Source organism: Microtus oregoni, unplaced genomic scaffold (genome assembly GCF_018167655.1).
Source record: "Microtus oregoni isolate MIOR12 unplaced genomic scaffold, Mior012 000023F_ref0000262, whole genome shotgun sequence".
Taxonomy (NCBI): domain Eukaryota; kingdom Metazoa; phylum Chordata; class Mammalia; order Rodentia; family Cricetidae; genus Microtus; species Microtus oregoni.
In genome coordinates this window covers 33,947,888-33,968,373 of record NW_024543082.1, presented here as the reverse complement: position 1 = coordinate 33,968,373, position 20,486 = coordinate 33,947,888, and the positions used below count along the sequence as shown (strand labels likewise).

The 20,486-nt window shown below is 49.6% G+C and overlaps 1 protein-coding gene across 5 annotated transcripts in view; it reads left to right on the top strand.

The window, feature by feature from the left end:
- Positions 1 to 20,486, top strand: part of Dop1b (DOP1 leucine zipper like protein B) — a 104,907-nt gene that overhangs the window by 24,117 nt on the left and 60,304 nt on the right. For all 5 annotated transcript variants that reach the window (XR_005976223.1, XM_041672902.1, XM_041672904.1 and 2 more), the window contains 9 exons: positions 4,749 to 4,938; positions 6,602 to 6,700; positions 7,255 to 7,378; positions 9,466 to 9,575; positions 10,030 to 10,144; positions 15,103 to 15,223; positions 16,957 to 17,076; positions 18,501 to 18,591; positions 19,184 to 19,375. Coding sequence is in view for 4 of the 5 variants with exons in the window: in XM_041672902.1 (XP_041528836.1) it covers positions 4,749 to 4,938; positions 6,602 to 6,700; positions 7,255 to 7,378; positions 9,466 to 9,575; positions 10,030 to 10,144; positions 15,103 to 15,223; positions 16,957 to 17,076; positions 18,501 to 18,591; positions 19,184 to 19,375 (1,162 nt within the window). In the remaining variant the exon portion in view is untranslated. The remainder of the gene's footprint in view (positions 1 to 4,748; positions 4,939 to 6,601; positions 6,701 to 7,254; positions 7,379 to 9,465; positions 9,576 to 10,029; positions 10,145 to 15,102; positions 15,224 to 16,956; positions 17,077 to 18,500; positions 18,592 to 19,183; positions 19,376 to 20,486) is intronic.

Below are 20,486 nucleotides of genomic sequence, written 5' to 3'. Positions count from 1 at the left end.
ACTGTACAGAGACAGTGACCCTGTAGAGCAGCACTGTACAGACAGTGACCCTGTAGAGCAGCACTGTACAGACAGTGACCCTGTAGAGCACTGTACAGAGACAGTGACCCTGTAGAGCACTGTACAGACAGCGACCCTGTAGAGCACTGTACAGGCAGTGACCCTGTAGAGATCACGGTACAGAGACAGCAGCCCAGGCTGTGTTCCTTTGCATCTGTACTGGATTGCACAGACCTAACTAGAGGTTTGCATGTGGACCACTTGCGGCTTTCACTTCTCTGTCCTGATTTCCCCAGGGGATAGCCCGCCATTATAGTTACATCTGTGGAGGAAGAATCTGTCTCATTGTCATCCATTGTCACCATAGCTCAGTTGTTGTGGTGACACAGGGGAGGGATCATGGGGACTCAGTAGTCGTGGTGACACAGGGGCATTACCAGATTTTCTGCAAGTTCTTTTGCCTTCATGTTCTGATAACAGGTGTGTGTGTGTGTGTGTGTGTGTGTGTGTGTACCCATGAGTGTCTATGTGTGCTAATACTTGCACATTTGAGTTTTTATAATCTCTAACAGATTAAACGTATTACTTGGCTCCCCAAAGGTCCTTCAGTCTGTGTTACTCACACTAGAAACATGTTAAAAGTTGGAGTTTTGTTTGTTCTTTTGGTCGATGGATGAGAGTTTGTTTGAATAGTCGATAGTCTTGTTTAATATTGGTATTTTTCCCCAACCTGTGATTTCTTGACATTGAACCAAGAGCATGAATTACTGAAAGCCAAGCTGGTGTGTACCATGCCCAGAAGCGGTGACCACCTTCCCAGGGTAGATGCTTGCCAAGGCTTATGTAATCCCTGAGTGTGTGTTACAGGCACAGTGAGTAAGCTGGTAGTAGAAGATCATTTTTTTTTTTTTTGGTTTTTCGAGACAGGGTTTCTCTGTGGCTTTGGAGCCTGTCCTGGAACTAGCTCTTGTAGACCAGGCTGGTCTTGAACTCCCAGAGATCCGCCTGCCTCTGCCTCCCGAGTGCTGGGATTAAAGGCGTGCGCCACCACCGCCCGGCTAGAAGATCGTTTTTGCTATTTCTGTTTTACTCTGAGAAAGAGCTGGACCCCTAAGCCCTTAGGAATAGAACCAAATACCCCAGCACATAATTCTCATACACAGACAGGAAGAGGAGCAGAGTCAACAGTGTCCTTGTTGGGAGACATTGCGAGGGGCTGGGCTAGACCCAGCTGTGAGGATGCTTTCGTGTAGGTGAAAACTTTTCCCTGTTTGCACTGCTCAGTTAACACGAACAAATGGAACTCTTGGCCTGTGACTGACAATGTCACTGTTCTGACTTTCTGATCCCTGGAGGCCGGCATGTCACCTCTTCCTGCCCCAGAGCCGCGCGCGCACATGTGCTTTGCTGCACTAATAAAAGGACATTAAAAGGGCGAGTACTCGCCAGACTCCTTTCTAGGAGAAGAGGGAGGGGAGTGCCGTGATGGCCGTAAGGAAGTGAAAGCCAGAGCCAGGTGTAGAGACAGATCTGTGATCTTAGCCCCAGAAGTGCTGAGGCAGACCAGGGAGAACGAGGGAGGAAGAGTGGAGATGGCATGGGCTTGGAGGTTATGATGTTGATGGTTGCTGATGCTTGCTGTTAGTTGCCTTTGAATTAAAAGTTTCGGGTTCTATATTCTAAACTGCACACTGATTTTTAGAGTCTAACGACAGAGGTAATCTGGGTCATTCTCACACAATAGAAAGTTCCCTAGCTTTTCACCCTAGTTATTTTGCTTTTCCAGGGTGAAGTTATGTCAGAATTATTCTTTGAGACCTTTTTTAGTTATTTTAATGTGCATTGGTATTTTGCCTGCATGGATGTCTGTGTGAGAGTGTTAGGTCACCTAGACTGGAGTTACAGATGGTTGTGAGCTACCATGTGGGTGTCTGGAATTGAACCCAGGTCCTCTGGAAGAGCGGTCAGTGCTCTTAACCCCTGAGCCGACTCTCTAGCCCTTATTTTTGTTTTTATGAGACAGGGTTTCTCTGTGTCACCGCCCTGGCCGTCCTGGAACTCACTGTGGAGACCAAGCTGGCCTCACACTCACAGAGATCCACCTGCCTCTGCTCCCAAAGCTGCCAGCCAGACCTGGCCTCACTTTTGCAATGAGTACAGTGAGATACCCAGTTGCATTTCTTTTTTTTTTTTTTTTTTTTTTTTTTTTTGGTTTTTTTTGAGACAGGGTTTCTCTGTAGCTTTGGAGCCTGTCCTGGAACTCCCTTGGTAGACCAGGCTGGCCTTGAACTCACAGAGATCCACCTGTCTCTGCCTCCCAAGTGCTGGGATTACAGGCGTGCGCCACCACCGCCCGGCTTCCAGTTGCATTTCTTTAGAACTAGCCAGTGTCCTCTGCATACCGGAAAGGAATCAGGAGAGTTTCCTGGGTTTTGATGGTGGAACTTTCTTGGGGGGAAGCAGTGCAAATGGCTGGCATCCTCATCCTGTGGCTCGTACTTAGAAGAACATGTGCGTGTGTGTTCTAGTGCTCACAGTGGGCTTTATCTAGGGACTTCCCAGCAGGGCTGTGTCCTGGCACACACCGACTCACCTGTCCAGCTCACCACATAATGCAGCTGCTGATGGTGCTTCCGCCCGGGTGATGGCTCAGAGCGGAGCAAAGCCAAGCTCTGTGTGTTTGCTCTGCTTTTAATAGAAGACCAGTCAATACCCTCAGCCACAAAACCCTCCTGTGTACTTTGCCTAAATCCTTGGTTTGACTTCTAACTCTCCTCATCCTTGTTTTTCTAAGATGCAAGGCATCATTTCCTACAAATATCTTATGTGCATTTAAAACTTTCATTAACTTTTTATTCTTTAGCAGCTTCACAGTTTTTCTTTTTTGGTTTTTCAAAACAGAGTTTCTCTATGTATCCTCATAAATTTATATAATGAATTTTGTCATTGTAGCCTCTGACCCTCTCAGGTCGCTCCCTCTCCCACTAAAGCCAGTCCTCTTCCCAAAAAGGCCCTACTTTCATGTCTTTGCTGGGTGTGGTGCACTGAGTTTGAATAGGGTTCCTGAAGAGCACAGGCAACTTAGGAAGAGGCACACCACTGCAGAAGGTGATCCCATGGCCCTCAGCTACATTAAGTTGTCCCTTGGGCAGGGGTGGGGCCTCGTGAGTCCTGCCTTCTCTTGATGAACAGCTGAGAGACCTGACCTCTGCCTGTCTTGTGCAGCGAGCTTGTGAGTTCATGTCCAAAGGGTGCCATGTCCCTGGCTCTCACAGTCTTTGCACCTCTGAGCTTTAGGGAGGAGGGCGATCAGTCATTCTCTGCACTTGACCAGGTGTGAGTCTGTATTAATCACCCAGACTCATGTTTAAGAACAAACTCTGTTTGTATATATAATGTAGTATATATTCACAACAATTTTTTTCTTTCCTTTTATTTGTTTTTGAAATCAAAAAGCAAGCTGACGGTGGTTTATGTGGCATGGTCTTCACAGTGCCAACTGTGTCCCACTCAGCTGGCACTGGGGACCGTGAAGGACCTCAGGCGCCAGTGGTTAATGTCCAGCAGTGTGGCCTGCGTACCCACTGTTGCCCTGTGCTGTTTTTACGTGGACACTTCCATTCCACTTTTGAACCCATCTCCCCGAGGCAGGGACTCTTGGCTCTGTCTCATGGCTGAGTATGGGTTCGTGCTGAGGTCAGTCTTATCCTGGGTCCCATAGCCAGGATTTGAACACAGAAGGGCAGAGCTGAGAAAGCTGTGAGCTGCTCTTCACACTGACTTGGTCCTGGCCTTCTTTCCTCCCAACACTTTGCAAGTAGGAACCATGAGACATGGAGTCCTTGCAGGGGCTGAGTCAGCTCAATCCTGAGGTGAGCCCTCTCTGTCGGGTTGCTGGCAGGCCTGTCACCAACCCACATGTGGTTTTTAGTGCCGGCACTAGAGCAGAGCTTCACTTTAGCATCCATGGAAAAATGGGCCCTGATCCGCTGATTGCTGACTGCGTCATAGGAAGACTAAGTGCAGATAGGAGGTGTGGCAAACCTGTGCTTCCCAGCGCTCAGAAGGCTGAGGCAGGAGGCCAGCTGGGATACCAGAGACACTTTGTCTAAAAATAAGGGGACTGGCGGGTGGCCCAGCAGTTAGGGTGGCTGCTACCAAGCCTGGTGTCTGGACTGATATCCAGGGCCCACATGGTGGTAGAAGAGTCAGCTTTTCTAGATTGTCCTCTGACACAAGCACATGCAGCATCATACTACACACACAGGTACACACACACACACACACACACACATGCATTAACTAAATGTGTGGGGCTGGAGGAATGGCTCAGCAGTTAAAAGCACTTGCGGCCACTTTCTATGTTGGGTGGTTTACCTTTTCTCCGTCTCCAGGGCATCCAGTGTCCTCTCCTGGCTTCCTCAGGCACCTGCAAACAAATGCACATACATGCATGTAGACACACAGACATAAATAAAAATAAATCTACTTAAAATGGAGTAAAGGGGACAATGGCTCAGTGGGTAAAGGCGCTTGCCACTAAGCCCATCCCCAGAACCGAGATGTGATCAGTGTACCACATTCGTGTGACGCGTGACAGCGGGTGGGCGGGAAGTCCAGCAGTGTAGCCATGATAGCCGTTTGGAGTGACAGAAGGGAAGATGGGGTGTCCTGGTCAGGGGCGAGCCCATGAGAGCCTGCTCTTTCACAAGGAGAGAGGAACCCTGAAATGTGTCTTTCACCAACAGGACAGATGCCCTGCTCCTGAGACTGTCTCTGGTCGTGGGCCGGGAGGTGTTCTATGCCGCCCTGTGGGGGAGTGTCCTGACAAGCCCTTCCATCCGCCTCCCTGCCTCCTTGTTCGTGGTGAGCCACATCAGCCGGGACTCACCAGGCAAGGAGCATAAGTACATGCTGGGTACCGATTACCAGCTCACGGTAGGTGCCTTGCTCTCCCTGAGACATGGACATGGCCTTTCCCTCTGGGAGAATTCTTTGTGAGTGGTGTGTGAGAGAGATGGAGAAAGAGACAGAGCTAGGTTAAAATGAATGGGCACATGCTGAGGCCAGAAGGTGGAGCCCTGGGAACACATGGGTGCTGGGAACTAAACTCGGCAGCAAGCATCCTTTACCCACAGAGCCAACTCTCCTGCCCCGGCTCCTCGGTGAACCATGGCTCTGTATGCAGGTGCTCAGAAGCCGCTGCCAGCAGTCTCTGCTGTGCCTCTAGTCTTGCTTCCTCCCCTGCCCGTATCACTCCCTCATTATTCATGTCCAAACTGTCTCCTCCCTGCTCTAGTGTCCCAATGACTCATGGTCCTGTCCTTTCTGCCCTGGTCCTCTTAGGCTGCTGGTGCGGGAGAATTGTCTGTATTCTGTCAATCATGTTTTAAATAAATGCTCGTTGGCCAGGCAGGAAGTATAGGCAGGAAAACCAGACGGGAAGAGAAATGATACAAGGAGAGCAGGATAATTCTGGGAAGGAGGAAGTTGATTTCTCCCACTCCTGCCCAGACCACCGGAGCAGCAGGATATGATCTGCCTCACTGAAAAAGGGTACTGAGCAACATGGCTAACATAGATCAGAAAAATGGGTTAATCAAGATGTGAGAGTCAGCCAGTGAGAGAGAGGCTAGAGCTAATGGGCCAATCAGCTTATAATTTATGGAGACCTATGTGTGATTTTCTTTAGGGCTAAACAGTTGTAGGGGACCTGGTGGGAGGACAAAAAACCCCAACAAGCAGGCCCCCGTTTATGTTACAGATTGGCGCCCAACGGGTATCCACATGGGCACCATTCTGTAACAGGCTGCGCTTACACCTACATGCCAGGGTTCCCCAGCTTCCTTCTCCAGGCCCTTCAAGGGTCTCTGCCTACCCTGACAGCTACAGCACTGCCATGAACTTGGTAACGTGAGCACCCCATCTATGGCCCTGTGCTTGATGGCATGCTGTATGTCACCCCTGGTAGAGAACCCACACTCTGAGCTTAGTGTTTGCAGATTAAATTAATGGGTTACAACGTGTAGCAAGCAGAAATTTCTGTCTTCGGAGGATTGGCAGAACTTTCCCACAGGGTCTGTCTGGGGATTGCATGATAGAATTGAAGAGTCCCCTAGGTTGTGATAGGGATGTGGACAATCTCAGCTTTCCTGCCCCATGTGTATGCCCTGTACATTTTCTCCTTTTCCCCGGCCCTGTTTCTCCTGCCTACATCTCCCTTGGACCAGCAGTTTTCCCACCAGCTCCCTCCACCCACATCACCACGTCTTTATCAGTCACTAAGAGGTGGCTTTGAAAAACATGGCTTTGCTCATGCCTGTCCTGTGCTTCTGTGGTATGTGGCTCATACAGTCCCACTTCAGGAGTTTCCTAGTCTGCTCTTAGCTGTCCACTCCCTACTTTCTCCTCTTACCCTTGGCTCCTATGTCTCATGACCTCATGACTTCCCATAAGCCTCATGGCTTTCAGCCTCGTGATCTGTACCCTCCTGTCTGTATTCAGAGAGGACACTCTCTACCTAGTTTTTGTGGCCGCACAGAAGCCGCCAGCAGAGGATGCCGGGTCACTTAGGGATCAGCCCTGTGGTTTGTCATTTCAGGTGAAGTCGCTGTGCGCATCCCTGCTAGACGCCAATGTTCTTGTGCAAAGGAATAATCTGGAAATCATTCTGTTTTTCTTCCCATTTTATACCTGTCTGGTGAGTCATGTTTACCCTTCTGGACACTTCCTGTTAATTCAGAAGCCAAGGGCAGGTGTTTGTATCGACATATCAGGAAGTGATGCCACCTAGACCCAGCTTGGCGAAGCAATGGCTTTGTTGGGGGACTAACAGGAACATTGGTGACTCAGAGGCAGGCAGCTGCATTATCATCCTGGAAGGCCTACCCTGGCATCACTGAGACTCACAGAAACTCCCCTGAATCCCCCTGTGAGATTCACAACCTTCACAGAAGAGAGTCTCCTCTCCCCGGCAGTTATACTGCTCAGATGACACTGGGAGGACCTTGGGAATCCGGTGACTTTCCTTAGCTCCCCACACCGTGGTCTCTCTCCAGGGTAGAGTGCATCAGGTCTGAGGAGCTGGCTACCCAGCAGGCAGACCTTGATCAGCTGCTTTGGTGGGCGGCATGGGGACAGCCAGCCTTTTGAGAGCCATCTTTTGGGAGTGGATGGTCAAGTAGAGCCTCATGTGAAAAGTCAGAAGCCTACTCAGCGTTCCCTTAAGGTAAGCTTTCTCCGTCCTTCCGATAGGATCCTGATGAGAGAGCCATCCCTCTGCTCAGACGTGACATCATACACATTCTGTCTGCTGCCACCCAGACCCTGCTGAGAAGGGACATGTCTCTCAATAGAAGACTGTACGCCTGGTTGCTAGGTACTGAGCACCGTGTGAGCGTGAGCCCCAGTGCTGGTTTGTGGATTTAGGGGTGGCCTGAGTGGTGTTTCTGAGTCATGAATTGTGGAAAGACCGCCATGACTAATACAGCCCTGGGCAGTTGAGGTCGGCTCTGATTATCTGCAACTTTTTTTTTCTTTTAAAAAAGAGAAGTGAGTGGGGTTTTAAAGTTCCAGCTGAGTTCCATTTTAAGAGCTGGAAATACCAAAAATCTGTAGCTAAATGATATTTAATGAGAAGCCTGTTTAAAAGCCAGGTATGATGGGACATTTGTATTAGCCACAGGGCAAGGACAGTAAGGATTTAAGTCTAGGAGGAGACATAGCAAGGCCCTATCTCAAAATCAAATTAAGCTTGGACAAGGGTGTAGCTTCCCTGGTATGGGTCCAATCCTTGGTACAAAAAAGAAATTGGTGGAGGAGGCAAGAGCCTGTCGTGTGTGCTCTGTAAAGAACACTCATGGGGCAAGGCTCTGTGTGGAGAAAATCCCCAGAATATTGTAAAACCCACGTGAAGACAGGCGGAGGTCGGGGGAGACATTACAATTTCTGAGTAGCGTTTTGTGGTGGCTGTTGGTTGGGAGGCTTCCAGGGCAGAGCCCAGGACAGGATGTTAAAGGATGGAAAGAGGGCGTGTTATGTGTAAGTTCCCATCTTCCTGTGTTTAGGGACGGTGGTGTGCAGAGCAGTCCTGGAAGAGTTCTTTCCTTCTTTCATGTTCCCAGTACTGGGATGGAGCATAAGGCTACCGCTGAGCCCCCAACTCCTCCACAGCATTGCTTAACCTTCAGGCTGTGGATCTTACCACACTAAGGTCAGGGCACCCTTCGATTGCTTCCCCCTAGTTATAAATGTGCAAAAGTCATCGTAAGGATGTTGACTATGGATTTTAAGAGGAGTAACTAAGGCTTCTGATAGATTTTTTTTTTTCAGAGATAGGATTTCATGTTTCTCAGGCTGGCTTTGAATTCACAGTAGAGTCTTAGATGACGGTGTACTTCTGGTCCTCCTGCCTCTACTTCCCAAGTGCTAGGATTATAGGCATCTGTAAATAGCCCAAGCCCTCTGTAAATGGCTCTGGGGCTAAGAAACCTCCAGCTCACTTTGGAAAACTTAGATTTTAAAAGTGTTTGTGTGTGTGTGTGTGTGTGTGTGTGTGTGTGTGTGTGTGTGTGTGTGGTGTATTAAGGGTATTTTGCATGTTAGTATAGTGCCGACAGGGACCCAAAGAAGCTTCCAGATTTCCCTGGAGCTGGAGTTCCAGACTGTCATGAGCCTCCTAACACGGGATGTGCTCCTCTCCAGCCTCCTTTTAAAGGCAGTTCCAGAAAGGGGTGACTATGAGAGGCGCTTACGGTTAGAGTGTGGCAATCTAACCAGGCAGCAGTGGCACACGCCTTTAATCCCAGCACTCAGGAGGCAGAGGCAGGTGGGTCTCTGAATTTGAGGTCAATCCGGTCTACAAGAATGAATTCCAGGACAGCCAGGGCTACACAGAGAAACTCTTATCTCAAAAAACCACTAAAAGGAAGATCGTGGCATTCTGTGCTTAGAGAAAGCTCTAGGCCTTGCTTAGCTGTGACTTGGGACCTCATGTTTTTGCTTATACCATGAGACTCTTCTATGCCCTGAAGATCCCACTAGCTAACTGATCCCAGGCCCAAAGCGAAGGTATGTAGTCAGCCAGGAAGGCAGTCTGCCTTGATGTCACGTAGTGCTGAACCAATAAACGGTGGTGTGAAAATGATCTGTGTTCCAGTCTTAGAAACATCCTGCAGAAGGGGCCAGCGAGTGATCGGCACAAACCAGACTTTTGCCCGCTGGGATGAATTCTCTCCTCCTGGTCCTTAGCCAGGATGGCGCTGTCAGAAGATACAAAGCTCAGTTGTAGGACACTTGCCTTGTGCATGTACCTCCGCGGAACAGGGGAAAGTGTCTAGATCCAACTGCTTTTCTGTTGAAGGAGCTCTATTTATTAAAATACTGTAGCATGAGTGTTTTACACAATACAGTATCCCTATGAAACACAAGGTCTTTTTACAGCCTGTGGCATTTATTATTTTATAGGTTCAGACATTAAAGGAAATACCATTGTGCCAGAATCTGTCATTTCAAATTCTTCTGAAGACCAATCCTCATCTTTTTTTGAGAAATATTCCAAGGATCTTTTAATTGAGGTAAGGACATTTCTGAAAATGGAAATTTGACTACAATCAGTACGTTTCTTATTGCAGTCTTTTTCCTTCCTCTCTCCCTCCCTTCCTTCCTTCCTGTTTTTTGTTTTGTTTTGGGTGTTTGTTTTAAGCCACGCTCTCATATTTCCCCGATTGTCCTTGAACTCACCATGTAGCCTAAAATGACTGTGAGTTCCTAATCCTCCTGCCTCTGCCTCCTTACGTGCTGAGATTACAGGTATGCACCATTGTATCTGCTTACGTCGTGCATGCTAGGCAACTCTACACTGACCAGACCCCAGCTTCTTTTCAGAGTTCTTCAGTGCATTTCTCTGTGAGACCTCAGAGTGACACTGACTATGACCTTGAAGGACTGCCGTGCGTGTGTTGTGGAATGGTCCTCATTCTCGCCCAGTGTTTAACCAAAGACAGCCAGTGATGCCGTACCCTCCCACAGGCTCTGGCCGAGATCCTGCATCAGCAGTTCTTAGACACTGACGTCGAGGAGCGCCACCACGCATACCTGAAGCCCTTCCGCATCCTCGTCAGTCTCCTGGACAAGCCTGAAATAGGTACAGTGGGGAAAGCCACTGCCGCCGGTACACATGGGGATCTCATGTTTTGGCAAGTTTAAACACAGATGTGGTCGGCATTTGAGTCTTGAAAGTGCATGGTTCAGGGTTCCTGCCATGCACAGTAGGCTAAGAAGCTCCGACTCCTGCTGTGGGTGCGTATGCCTTCAGCGTGTCTGCACTTTTCACAAGACTGTTCATCCCAGTGTCATAACCGCTAGTGAGCCTCAGTTTACACCTGGGAAGGGACCCTGTGACCCTGTGAGCGTGAGCAAGCTGCCCCTCTATTACGTGAGAACATCTCAGCATGAAATAAAGACTCTCCTTCTTAGAGGGCCTCTCTCACGCACACTGTGACCCCTGACCCCTCTCATACACACACTGTGACCCCTGACCCCTCTCACATGCACACTGTGACCCCTGACCCCTCTCACATGCACACTGTGACCCCGACTCCTCTCACATGCACACTGTGACCCCTGACCCCTCTCACATGCACACTGTGACCCCTGACCCCTCTCACATGTGTACTGTGACCTCTGACCCCTCTCACATGCACACTGTGACCCCGACTCCTCTCTCACGCACACTGTGACCCCTGACCCCTCTCACATGCACACTGTGACCCCTGACCCCTCTCACATGCACACTGTGACCCCTGACCCCTCTCACATGCACACTGTGACCCCTGACCCCTCTCACATGCACACTGTGACCCCGACTCCTCTCACATGCACACTGTGACTCCTGACCCCTCTCACATGTGTACTGTGACCTCTGACCCCTCTCACATGTGTACTGTGACCTCTGACCCCTCTCTCACACACACTGTGACCCCGACTCCTCTCACATGCACACTGTGACCCCTGACCCCTCTCACATGCACACTGTGACTCCTGACCCCTCTCACACACACACTGTGACCTCTGACCCCTCTCTCATGCACACTGTGACCCCTGACCCCTCTCATACACACACTGTGACCCCTGACCCCTCTCACATGCACACTGTGACCCCCACTCCTCTCACATGCACGCTGTGACCCCTGACCCCTCTCACACGCACACTGTGACCCCTGACCCCTCTTACACGTACACTGTGACCCCTTAATGGAGTCACAAAAAAAATCCCACACTAATTTGGAATTATGATTAATAAAAGGTTTATTTATTTAAAGGGAAAAAACTTACAGATCACCGTCTTAGACAACAGCCTCCTGCACGACCAGGAAAAGCATCTGATAGTCAGAAGTGGAATCTGAAGCAAGAGAGAGCAGAGGGCTGCTGCCACTTTTTTTTAAAGCAAAAGATACCACACCCCAGTGGGCTGGTATTTCAAAGGCTATTGGCTGAAGGAGCAAAAGTAGCTCCCGCAGCAACCCCTGACCCCTCTTACACACACACTGTGACTCCAACCCCTCTTACCTGCACACTATGGTCCCTGACCCCTCTTATACACACACTGACCCTTGATTCAGCTTACATACTGTGGTCTCTGGACCCTCGTGCACACACACTGGTACCCCTGACCCCACACTGTGACCCCTGACCTTTCTTGCACATACACTATGGCCCCTGAGAATCTGTTGAGGAAAGTTTTCTCTCCCTTTGACACCCCTTCATGATCAGATCTGATGTCTAGTCACCTGAGCACCATAACAGGACAGAGACTCCCCTCCTCCCCCCTCTATTGCATTGCATGGTCACGGGTGTTGGCTAGGAGGCCGGGATAACAAAGAGCCAAGCGCGTTCTTAGGCCATGCAGCCTCTCAGTGACTAGTTCAGATGTGGCCGTGAGTATCTGTTGTGTGGCAGGGCCGGTGTGACGCTAGAGCAGCAGGCTGGAAAGGACACCCCAGCCACTGGGATGTTGGTCTTGTTGCCTTGGAGCTTTTGAGACAGTCTGTCTGTACCCTTCAGACTGGGATGGAACTTCATGTGTAGCCAGGTGGCTTTGAAGCCATCCCCTCCTGCCTCTGCCTCCAAAGTCCTTGGATTATAGACATTCCCTCACACTCACCGCAGTTCTCTAAATGTTATTACATGTGTCATGTACCGTGTGTGTGTGTACTCCCACGGGTCCTTGTGCGTGTCCATGTGTCATGTACCGTGTGTGTGTGTACTCCCACGGGTCCTTGTGCGTGTCACAGTGTACATGTTGAGTCAGAAGGCAACTTTCAGGAGTCAGCTCTCTTCCATGTGGGTCCTTGGAGTCAAACTCAGCTCGTTGGGCTGGGTGGCAGACGTCTCAACAGGTCCTGCCTGCTGTTTTTGCCCAGCAGTTAGTTTGTTCAGGTGGCTTGCATGCCTCATGTGTCTCCACACCACCAACATGAAGGTGGGCCCTCTTGTGATACCCACTTCACAGAGGGAGAGTCCGAAGGTGATTCATGTCCCCAAGGTCCCCCAGTGCCCGAGCCTTCCTTTCCAGGAAGCGCTGCTGGCCTGGCAGTGCTGAGCATGAGCCCTGGGATGCTCGCCATATTACAAATGGGATCTTTGCTGAGCCTCCCAGGCCCTGCTGCCTTTAACCAACCCCCAGTGTGAGCGTTCTTTCTGGAAGTACCTGTGCTTTCTCTCTTCCTTCCTTCCACCTCCATCCACCAACAGTGGCTCCTAAGATTTCTCTGTATTTGGAAATAAACCCCATCTCAGAAAAGTCATGTTTTAGCCGCAGAAGTTAGCCGAGTGGTATTAGCATGTTGTGCTTGCTGTGTGCCTCGGGGAGATATTCAAAGAAGAAACGGGTTAGCATTAGATGTGTATTCTGTGTCATAGCTGCTCTGTTGTGAGCCAAGAGGCTGCACCATTTAGCAGGGTACAGGCCAGACTTTCTAGAAGCTGCTGAGTGTTTCCCTTCATATCGAGCAGTTGTTAAATCCACTCTTCTACTGGCTTAGTTGTCTGAGGGACACACACATAGGTCGGTAGCAGTTGGTTTTGTGGGAGCAGGAGCACCAAGCAGTCACTTGGTCTCTTTCAGCAGGTGGGCTTTAGCCCTGTCTTCTTGTCTGCTCCATGAAGGAGGCTGCAAAACACCCTGTGGTAGGAAGCATTCGGCACCCTTCCAGCAGATAAAAAGACACACAAGCTTATAAAAAATAATTCTATCACAGGCTGGAGAGATGGCTCATGAGTTGAGAGCACTGGATGCTCTCCCAGAAGACCAGAGTTCAATTCCCAGCACCCATATGGTAGCTCACAACCGTCTGTTAACTCCAGATCCAGGGATCTGACATACTCACACAGACATACATGTAGGCAAAACACCAATGCACATAAAATAAGAATAAAGTATTTAAAAAAAATGTGATTCTCTGAGAAGCATAAAAGATTAAGTTAATTCAAGGCTCAATGTAGCTCAGGGTTAGAACATTTGCTTGGTGAGGCCACAGGACTGGTCATAGCACTGAGAATAAATGCATGAAAGGCGGATGTGCTATCGCCATTACACAGCGAGAATATGGCGTTTTCCTTTGCTGAGAGCGGATGCTTTCATCCCTCCAAATATGCTCAGGAGAAGTCAGCTTGGAACTCTATGCCTTACACACGACCCGGTGGGCCAGGAAGTGGCTCTGACGTGTGGCTGCTGGTGCCTCCATGGCTCTTCTTGAGCTTCTCGGATTAGACAGGGCAGGGAAGTTGCTCTCCTCTGTGGGTATTTCTCCTGAATAATGTTTGGCCAAGCAGTTCACGGGTTTGGAACGTGTAGTGTTCAACTGCCTTTACCCAGTGAAAACTGGCTTGGACAACCTACTCGAGCCTGCTGTGACCTTGTGTAATCAGGAGGAGCTGCACTGCCCCTGCCTGTGTGCCTGTGGGAAGGACTCCATCTATGCCCAGGTGTAGCAGTGACTGACACTGAGTGAGCTGTGCAGTGGTGTGCTGCTTTCCTCCAGGTCGTTCCTGCTGCTGCTGCCACAGCCCTTGGTTATCCCTACACACCTGTAAAGGCCCAGATAGCCCTTGGTTATCCCTGTACACCTGTAAAGGCCTAGACAGCCCTTGGTTATCCCTATATACCTGTAAAGGCCCAGACAGCCCTTGGTTATCCCTGTACACCTGTAAAGGCCTAGACAGCCCTTGGTTATCCCTGTACACCTGTAAAGGCCTAGACAGCCCTTGGTTATCCCTATACACCTGTAAAGGCCTAGACAGCCCTTGGTTATCCCTGTACACCTGTAAAGGCCTAGACAGCCCTTGGTTATCCCTATATACCTGTAAAGGCCTAGACAGCCCTTGGTTATCCCTGTACACCTGTAAAGGCCTAGACAGCCCTTGGTTATCCCTATACACCTGTAAAGGGCCAGACAGCCCTTGGTTATCCCTATCCACCTGTAAAGGCCTAGACAGCCCTTGGTTATCCCTATACACCTGTAAAGGCCTATGCATACGAAGTTATTCCGGGTGTTTTATGTGTGCCTTAGTATTTATTGGTTTAAAATTTGATGGATAAGGGTTGGGGTGTAGCTCAGTTGGTAGAATGCCTGCCCAGCATCAGGAAACAGCATCCAGTCTCTGAAGAAGGAGGCTTAAAAGAAATCCCACATGCTAGAATTGAGTATAATAGGGTTGTTTATTCAGTGGTAGACTCACAGATCACAGTCCTCTGCTGGAACAGGGAACAACAACTGAATCCCACAGCCAGAAAAGAGACCAGACATGCGCTTTACAGTGGCATAAATAGTATAAGAGGCCGCGTCGAAGTGGGCAGGTAACTTAAAGGCTACTGGCAGTAGGAATTTCTACAGCACATCTCTTATCACACAAACCAGGCATGGTGGCAAAAGCCTGTTTTTCCTTGCACTCAGGAGGTAGAGGCAGGAGGACCAGAAGTTCACAATAATCTTTGGCTGTGTAGAGAGTTTGAGGCTAGCCTGGGCTAGAGACCATGTCTCAAAACTCACAAACATTTGACTGTGGTATTAGTACTTTTCTAACTGTTTTCTCTTATTTCAGGACCCCAAGTGGTTGAGAATTTATTTCTGGAAGTCATCAGAGCCTTTTATTCTTACTGTCACGATGTCCTTGGCTCTGACCTTAAACTTAGCTACACTCAGAGTGGGAATCTGCTAGCAAGGTATGAACACAGCCTCCACATTACACATCCATCCCCTCCGTGGTCCCCCTCCATCGTCCCCCTCCGTGGTCCCCTTCCTCCGTGGTCTCCCTCCGTGGTCCCCCTCCACGATCCCCTCTTCCGTGGTCCCCCTCCGTGGTCCTTCTCCATCGTCCCCCTCCGTGGTCCCCTCTTCCATGGTCCCCCTCTATGGTCCCCCTCCATGGTCCTCCTCTGTTCTTCAGTGTGAATCATCAAGTGCTAAGAGGGTGGGCAGGCCACAGGTTGGAGCACTAAGGCTGTCCCTCTTTAGGAATGTGGGAGAGCTTAGTCTGGTCCCCTCCTAACCCACAACAGGGAGTGTTACTGATCAAACATGAATGTCATTCAGCAAAGGCAACTTGATCTACAGTGCACAAGTGGGGAGGCCCAGGGGAAGGGGACTCAGAGGATGGGAGGGAGGAAGTTCAGAAATAGGGCATGCCAGTCCTCAGAGGTGGAGGAGAGACCAAGGCGTGGCCCTGAGGGCAGGGTCAGGAGTTGAGCCTTCAGTTCAAGGTCAACCTCAGCTACAGAGTAAGTTTAAGGCTAGCCTGGGCCATTTGACACCTTGTCTTCACATGAATTAATAAACAGAGCCACTTCTTTACTCTTCACTGTTAAGCACTTGCTTTCTGCCTGGATCAGTAGTGTGTGTACTAAATTTTATTCTCTTATTTTTCTGGTTTATTTGTTATAAATGTCCTGAGGGGTCTGTTGTGGTGGTTTTTTCCTTTCTCAGAAAATAAGGATTTTTTTTATTTGAAAGCAATAGATGTTTATTGTAGAATACCCTGATATGTGAAGCTACCAAAAACAGCAGAAATACTATCTTCCATAATCCTACTCTCCTTTGAGGAAAAAGGTCTCCACTGCTTTCAGACCCTCCTGCATGCTTAAATACACCCACCCCATCACAGCCCATAGATGGAGCTGCGTGGTGTCACTGAGTACAGCTGGGCCTGCTCTCCACTCTTTTCCTCTGGAATGTGATTCCCGAGCTTCCTCATCAGGAGCTTGTCATTGAGTAAATCCTGATGGAACAGTCAGTCCCTTGCTGATACACTTTTCTGGTGGTTTCCACTTTTTCCGTGTTTTCAAATGGTCACATATCTCCATGTACATATGTAAAGATTCCTGTAGTGTTCCCTAGAGGGCTTTGCTGAGCCTTAGATACACATTTAAAACTGTTTGTGATGGCCTGGGGATGACCTGTCTAGTGTGTCTAAGGCCCTGGGTTTAACATCCAGCATCATAGTAAATTATAAAATGGTAGCCAAGTCTCCCTGCTGAACCTGCAGTTGGGTGGTGGGTAGGGGTGGGCACCGGTGCTGAGTGTCGTGTTCTTCACACAATAACTCTCACATCTGTTTCTAAGAGATCCAACGGTAAGAACACTTTGGCAGGGAGTCATTCTCATGGGGGATGTGGCTGTTGGCACGTTGCTCCTGCTCATGCAGGCAGTGATAGGGACAGGAGGGGTCAGGACAGGCTTTATCATGGTACATCGTGCATACGTATGAAGCTGTCAGAGGAGAGATGAAAAATGTTTTAAAAGCTGTTATTCAGGGAAGCCTTGTGGAAACCCTTTTTTAGAATTGAGACAGCAGCATTTGTGTCTTGTTCAGAGTTTGTCAGAGGCAGGGCGGCATCTTGAGCGCTCGTCCTGTAGTTCGGATCCCATCAGTAACTTAGCTGCTTTCCCTCCTCTGCAGCACAATCAAAGAAAACAGACATGCCTCCGAGATTGTGAAGACGGTCAATTTGCTGTTCTCGTCGCTCAGCACAGACTTCCTGTGGGATTACATGGCGCGGTGTTTCGAGAAGTGTTTTAAGTGAGTGGGCCTCTGAGGACGCCGTGTGGGGAGGAGCCGGTGATGGATCTGGGGCTGCATGGAGGCCAGGGTCTCACCAGTAGTGACTCTCAGTGGTCTCTCCTGAGCTTCAGAGGCCAGTGACACAGGGCTGGGAGTCATGTAGGTCTCTAATAGGATGGAGACTGTGTCTGTGCCACAGGATTCTGGGCCACTCTGTTAACTCACGGAATCCTAACTTCAGAAAGCCCTCTGCCCGTGTTCTCTTGTTCATCAGTGCAGCCTCCCCTGCAAGCCCCATCTTCTTCCCTGGGCATAGGCATATGTCTCTGTGCTGAACACGGACTCTTCGGTCTTCTTAGTGTGAGATGGGTTCAAAGTGGTCATGTTTAAGGCTATTATGGTGAGCTCTGCGCCCCTATTCATCCAGCAGTGAATGCTGCGTGGGCTCATGAGTCCAACCCAGTCTTCAGGACCTGGAACTGTGAAGGGAACTTCCCATGTAAACTTTGGCCACGTGTGTCCTGTGGCTACAAAGCCTGAGGTGAATTCTTTGGGCAGCCTCATGAAATGTAGGCATTTTGTTCTCATACTGTGGACCTGTGAGGAAGCGGCCAGAGACATAAAAGGTCCTGTCTAGCACAGTAGATCAGTACCTGCCAGAATAGGGTTCTGCAGGAACCCCAGAACCAGGTCCAGATGGCTTACCCTGTGCTTTCCCAGAAGACATCTCATAGGGGTCTCTCAGGGGACCTCAAAAGTAAAACAAAAGTGGGTGTGATGACATACACACTTGACCCCAGCACTCAGGGGGATTTCTGTGAGTTCAAGGCCAGCCTGACCTACATGCCAAGTTCCATGTCAGCAAGGTTATGTAGTGAGACCTTGTTTCAAAAACAAACAAAAAAAAACAGCCTGACTCATGTTGTGTAACATAGGCCAGTTCCTGTTGCCCTGGAAACGAGTCTTTGGTACTAGGAACTTGCAGCCATACATAGTGACATCGCTGTTTGTCTCCTGGATGATAAGTCCACGCCTGGACAAATCTGATTAAGTCGGAAGCAGTTTATCCCAGAGACGTTCAAGCAGCGCTCTCTCTAGGGCATCTCCACATGAGGCGGTCTGTCACAAGAACCGAGGTGTGAGGCCCACAAAAGCTGTCTTCCACTGTGCTGGAAACCGTAAGATATTTGCAATTGAGCTGGTCAAACCTGCAATTCCAATGCCTTTGGAGCTAGCCAGGGCTACTCTAGTGAGGTCTTGTCTCAGAAACAAAACCAACCTTTAATCCCAGGAGGCAGAGGCAGACCAATCTCAGTGCTACATAGAGAGACCCTGACTCAATAAACAAGCAAACAAACAAAAACGCTTAAAAACTAAACAGAAAAGTTGTATGCAGTGACTGTGGGAGAGAGGACTGACCTTCTGTCCTGTGCTTGGCCTAGACCAGTGAAGCAGCCGGCGGCCATCGGCCCTCCTCCCACTGTCTCGGAGCTCTGCACCCTCCTGGTGTTCCTGCTGGATGTGATCCCCTTGGTAGGTGTACTCAATGCTCCCCACATACACAGTGCCGTCTCTGCTGTCTTGTCAGGGTGTACCGATAGAATCTCATGGTTTTTGTCACGACGGGAGCAATCCCAGGCCTCCTGCCTGCTGAGCACACGCTTGCCTTACCTGTGCTCCCAGGCTTTCTGGTTTTGCTGCCTTTTTGTTGTTTTGATTTTTCAAGACAGGGTTTCTCTGTGTAGCCCTGGTTGTCCCAGAACTCACTTTGTAGGCCAGGCTGGCCTCAAACTCAGAGAGATCCACCTGCCTCTGCCTCCTGAGTGCTAGGACTAAAGGTGAGCACCACCACCACCAGGCTCATTTTTGCTGTTTTAATTAAAGAGACTGTAAATTCTGGGCCTGGTAGTAGGCTGATGAACAGTTTGCTAACTAGTGAATGATGCATGTGACAGTTGCGGGACTTTATCTGAGAGAACGCAATGCTGCTGAAAGGACAATGTTCTTGGCTTGGGGATAATGGAAACTCAGATTCTAAAATCCAACCCCCTAAGCTGCTGTTCTGAGGCACTTGCTTTCCTGCTGTGGCCAGCGAGGGTGAGTGACCAATCCTTCTGTGTTGCAGGAGCTCTACTCGGAGGTGCAGACTCAGTACCTCCCACAGGTGCTTGGCTGCCTGCTGCAGCCTCTTGCTGAGGAGGTGGAGGCCCTGAGCTTAGCTGAGCTCACGCACGCCTTGAAGACATGTTTCAAGGTGCTGAGCAAAGTCCAGATGCCTCCCTCCTACCTAGACATGGAGCCCAGCAGCGAGAACTCGGTATGTACCTCTGAGGAGTGGGAGGTAATGGGCACGGTTTGGATAGCAATATGGACAGGAAGATGTGCAGCCACTGTGCTGAGGACACTTGTAAGGGTTAGTTCATTTCACCCGCTCCCATGCCCCAGCCCGCTGTGCATGGCTAGACAGTGCTAGTAATAACTGCAGGTGGCCCTTTCATTGCAAGTTTGTATGCATGTGACTTGACACGCGTAAAAAGCAAACCCAGTATGCCCTGAATTGGCAGTGTGGCTTAAATAACAGAAATCACTTTTCTCAGTTTGGAGCTCCAGGTTGTTTTCTCCCAGAGTAAATAAAAAATCTGCCCCAGACCACTTTACAAGCTTCTCTGGGCTCGTTGGCCACCTGTGGTGCTTCAGGCTTGTCAAAATTTTAGCCCCTCCACCCCCACCCCATCGCTGTGTTTACATGCATGTGGTGTTCTGTGTGTGCAGTCTGTACCTAAATTCCCCCTTTTAATGAAGACAACAGCCTGTTTGGATTTAGGCTACCCAGATGCCCCCACTTAGGAGCTGCTAAGACCCTTTCCTCACATAAGGCCCCACTACAGGCTCTGGAGGTTAGGGCTTGAACACCTATCTGGGGACGCAGTTCATCATAACCCGCTCCGTGTGGTCATTTTGTCTGTATTTCTCCCAGACTATACCATGGGGAAACCCTTGTGTGTTTGGTATAGCAGTATCGACCTTTGTAATTTCGTCATGCCTTCTGTGATGTGGACTTGTAACTGCTTCCCATGATGGGATGTTTAGATTCCCCTTGGTTCTCACTATTGAGGAGGTGCAGTCAGTGTCATCCTATAGCGTGTAGGTAGATGTCAGTATTTTTGAAGGGTACAGTTTTGTCAGTGGGCTGCAACCAAAAGGCATGATTGCTCCTTTGAAACTAAACAGTTACAGGCTTGGGGTTCAAGAGGATACTGAGGCAGATTGCTCTTTAGGGGCGAGAGTTCTTAGATGAGTTGGTAGTGCTGCAGACGGACAGGTAGACAGCAGCAGCATGCTGGGCCTCTGAGGAGAGCTCAGACCCACGTGGCAGAGTGGCCACCCCGTCTTCGTTTTCACTGGAACAAGGGTGGGAAGGAGACTAA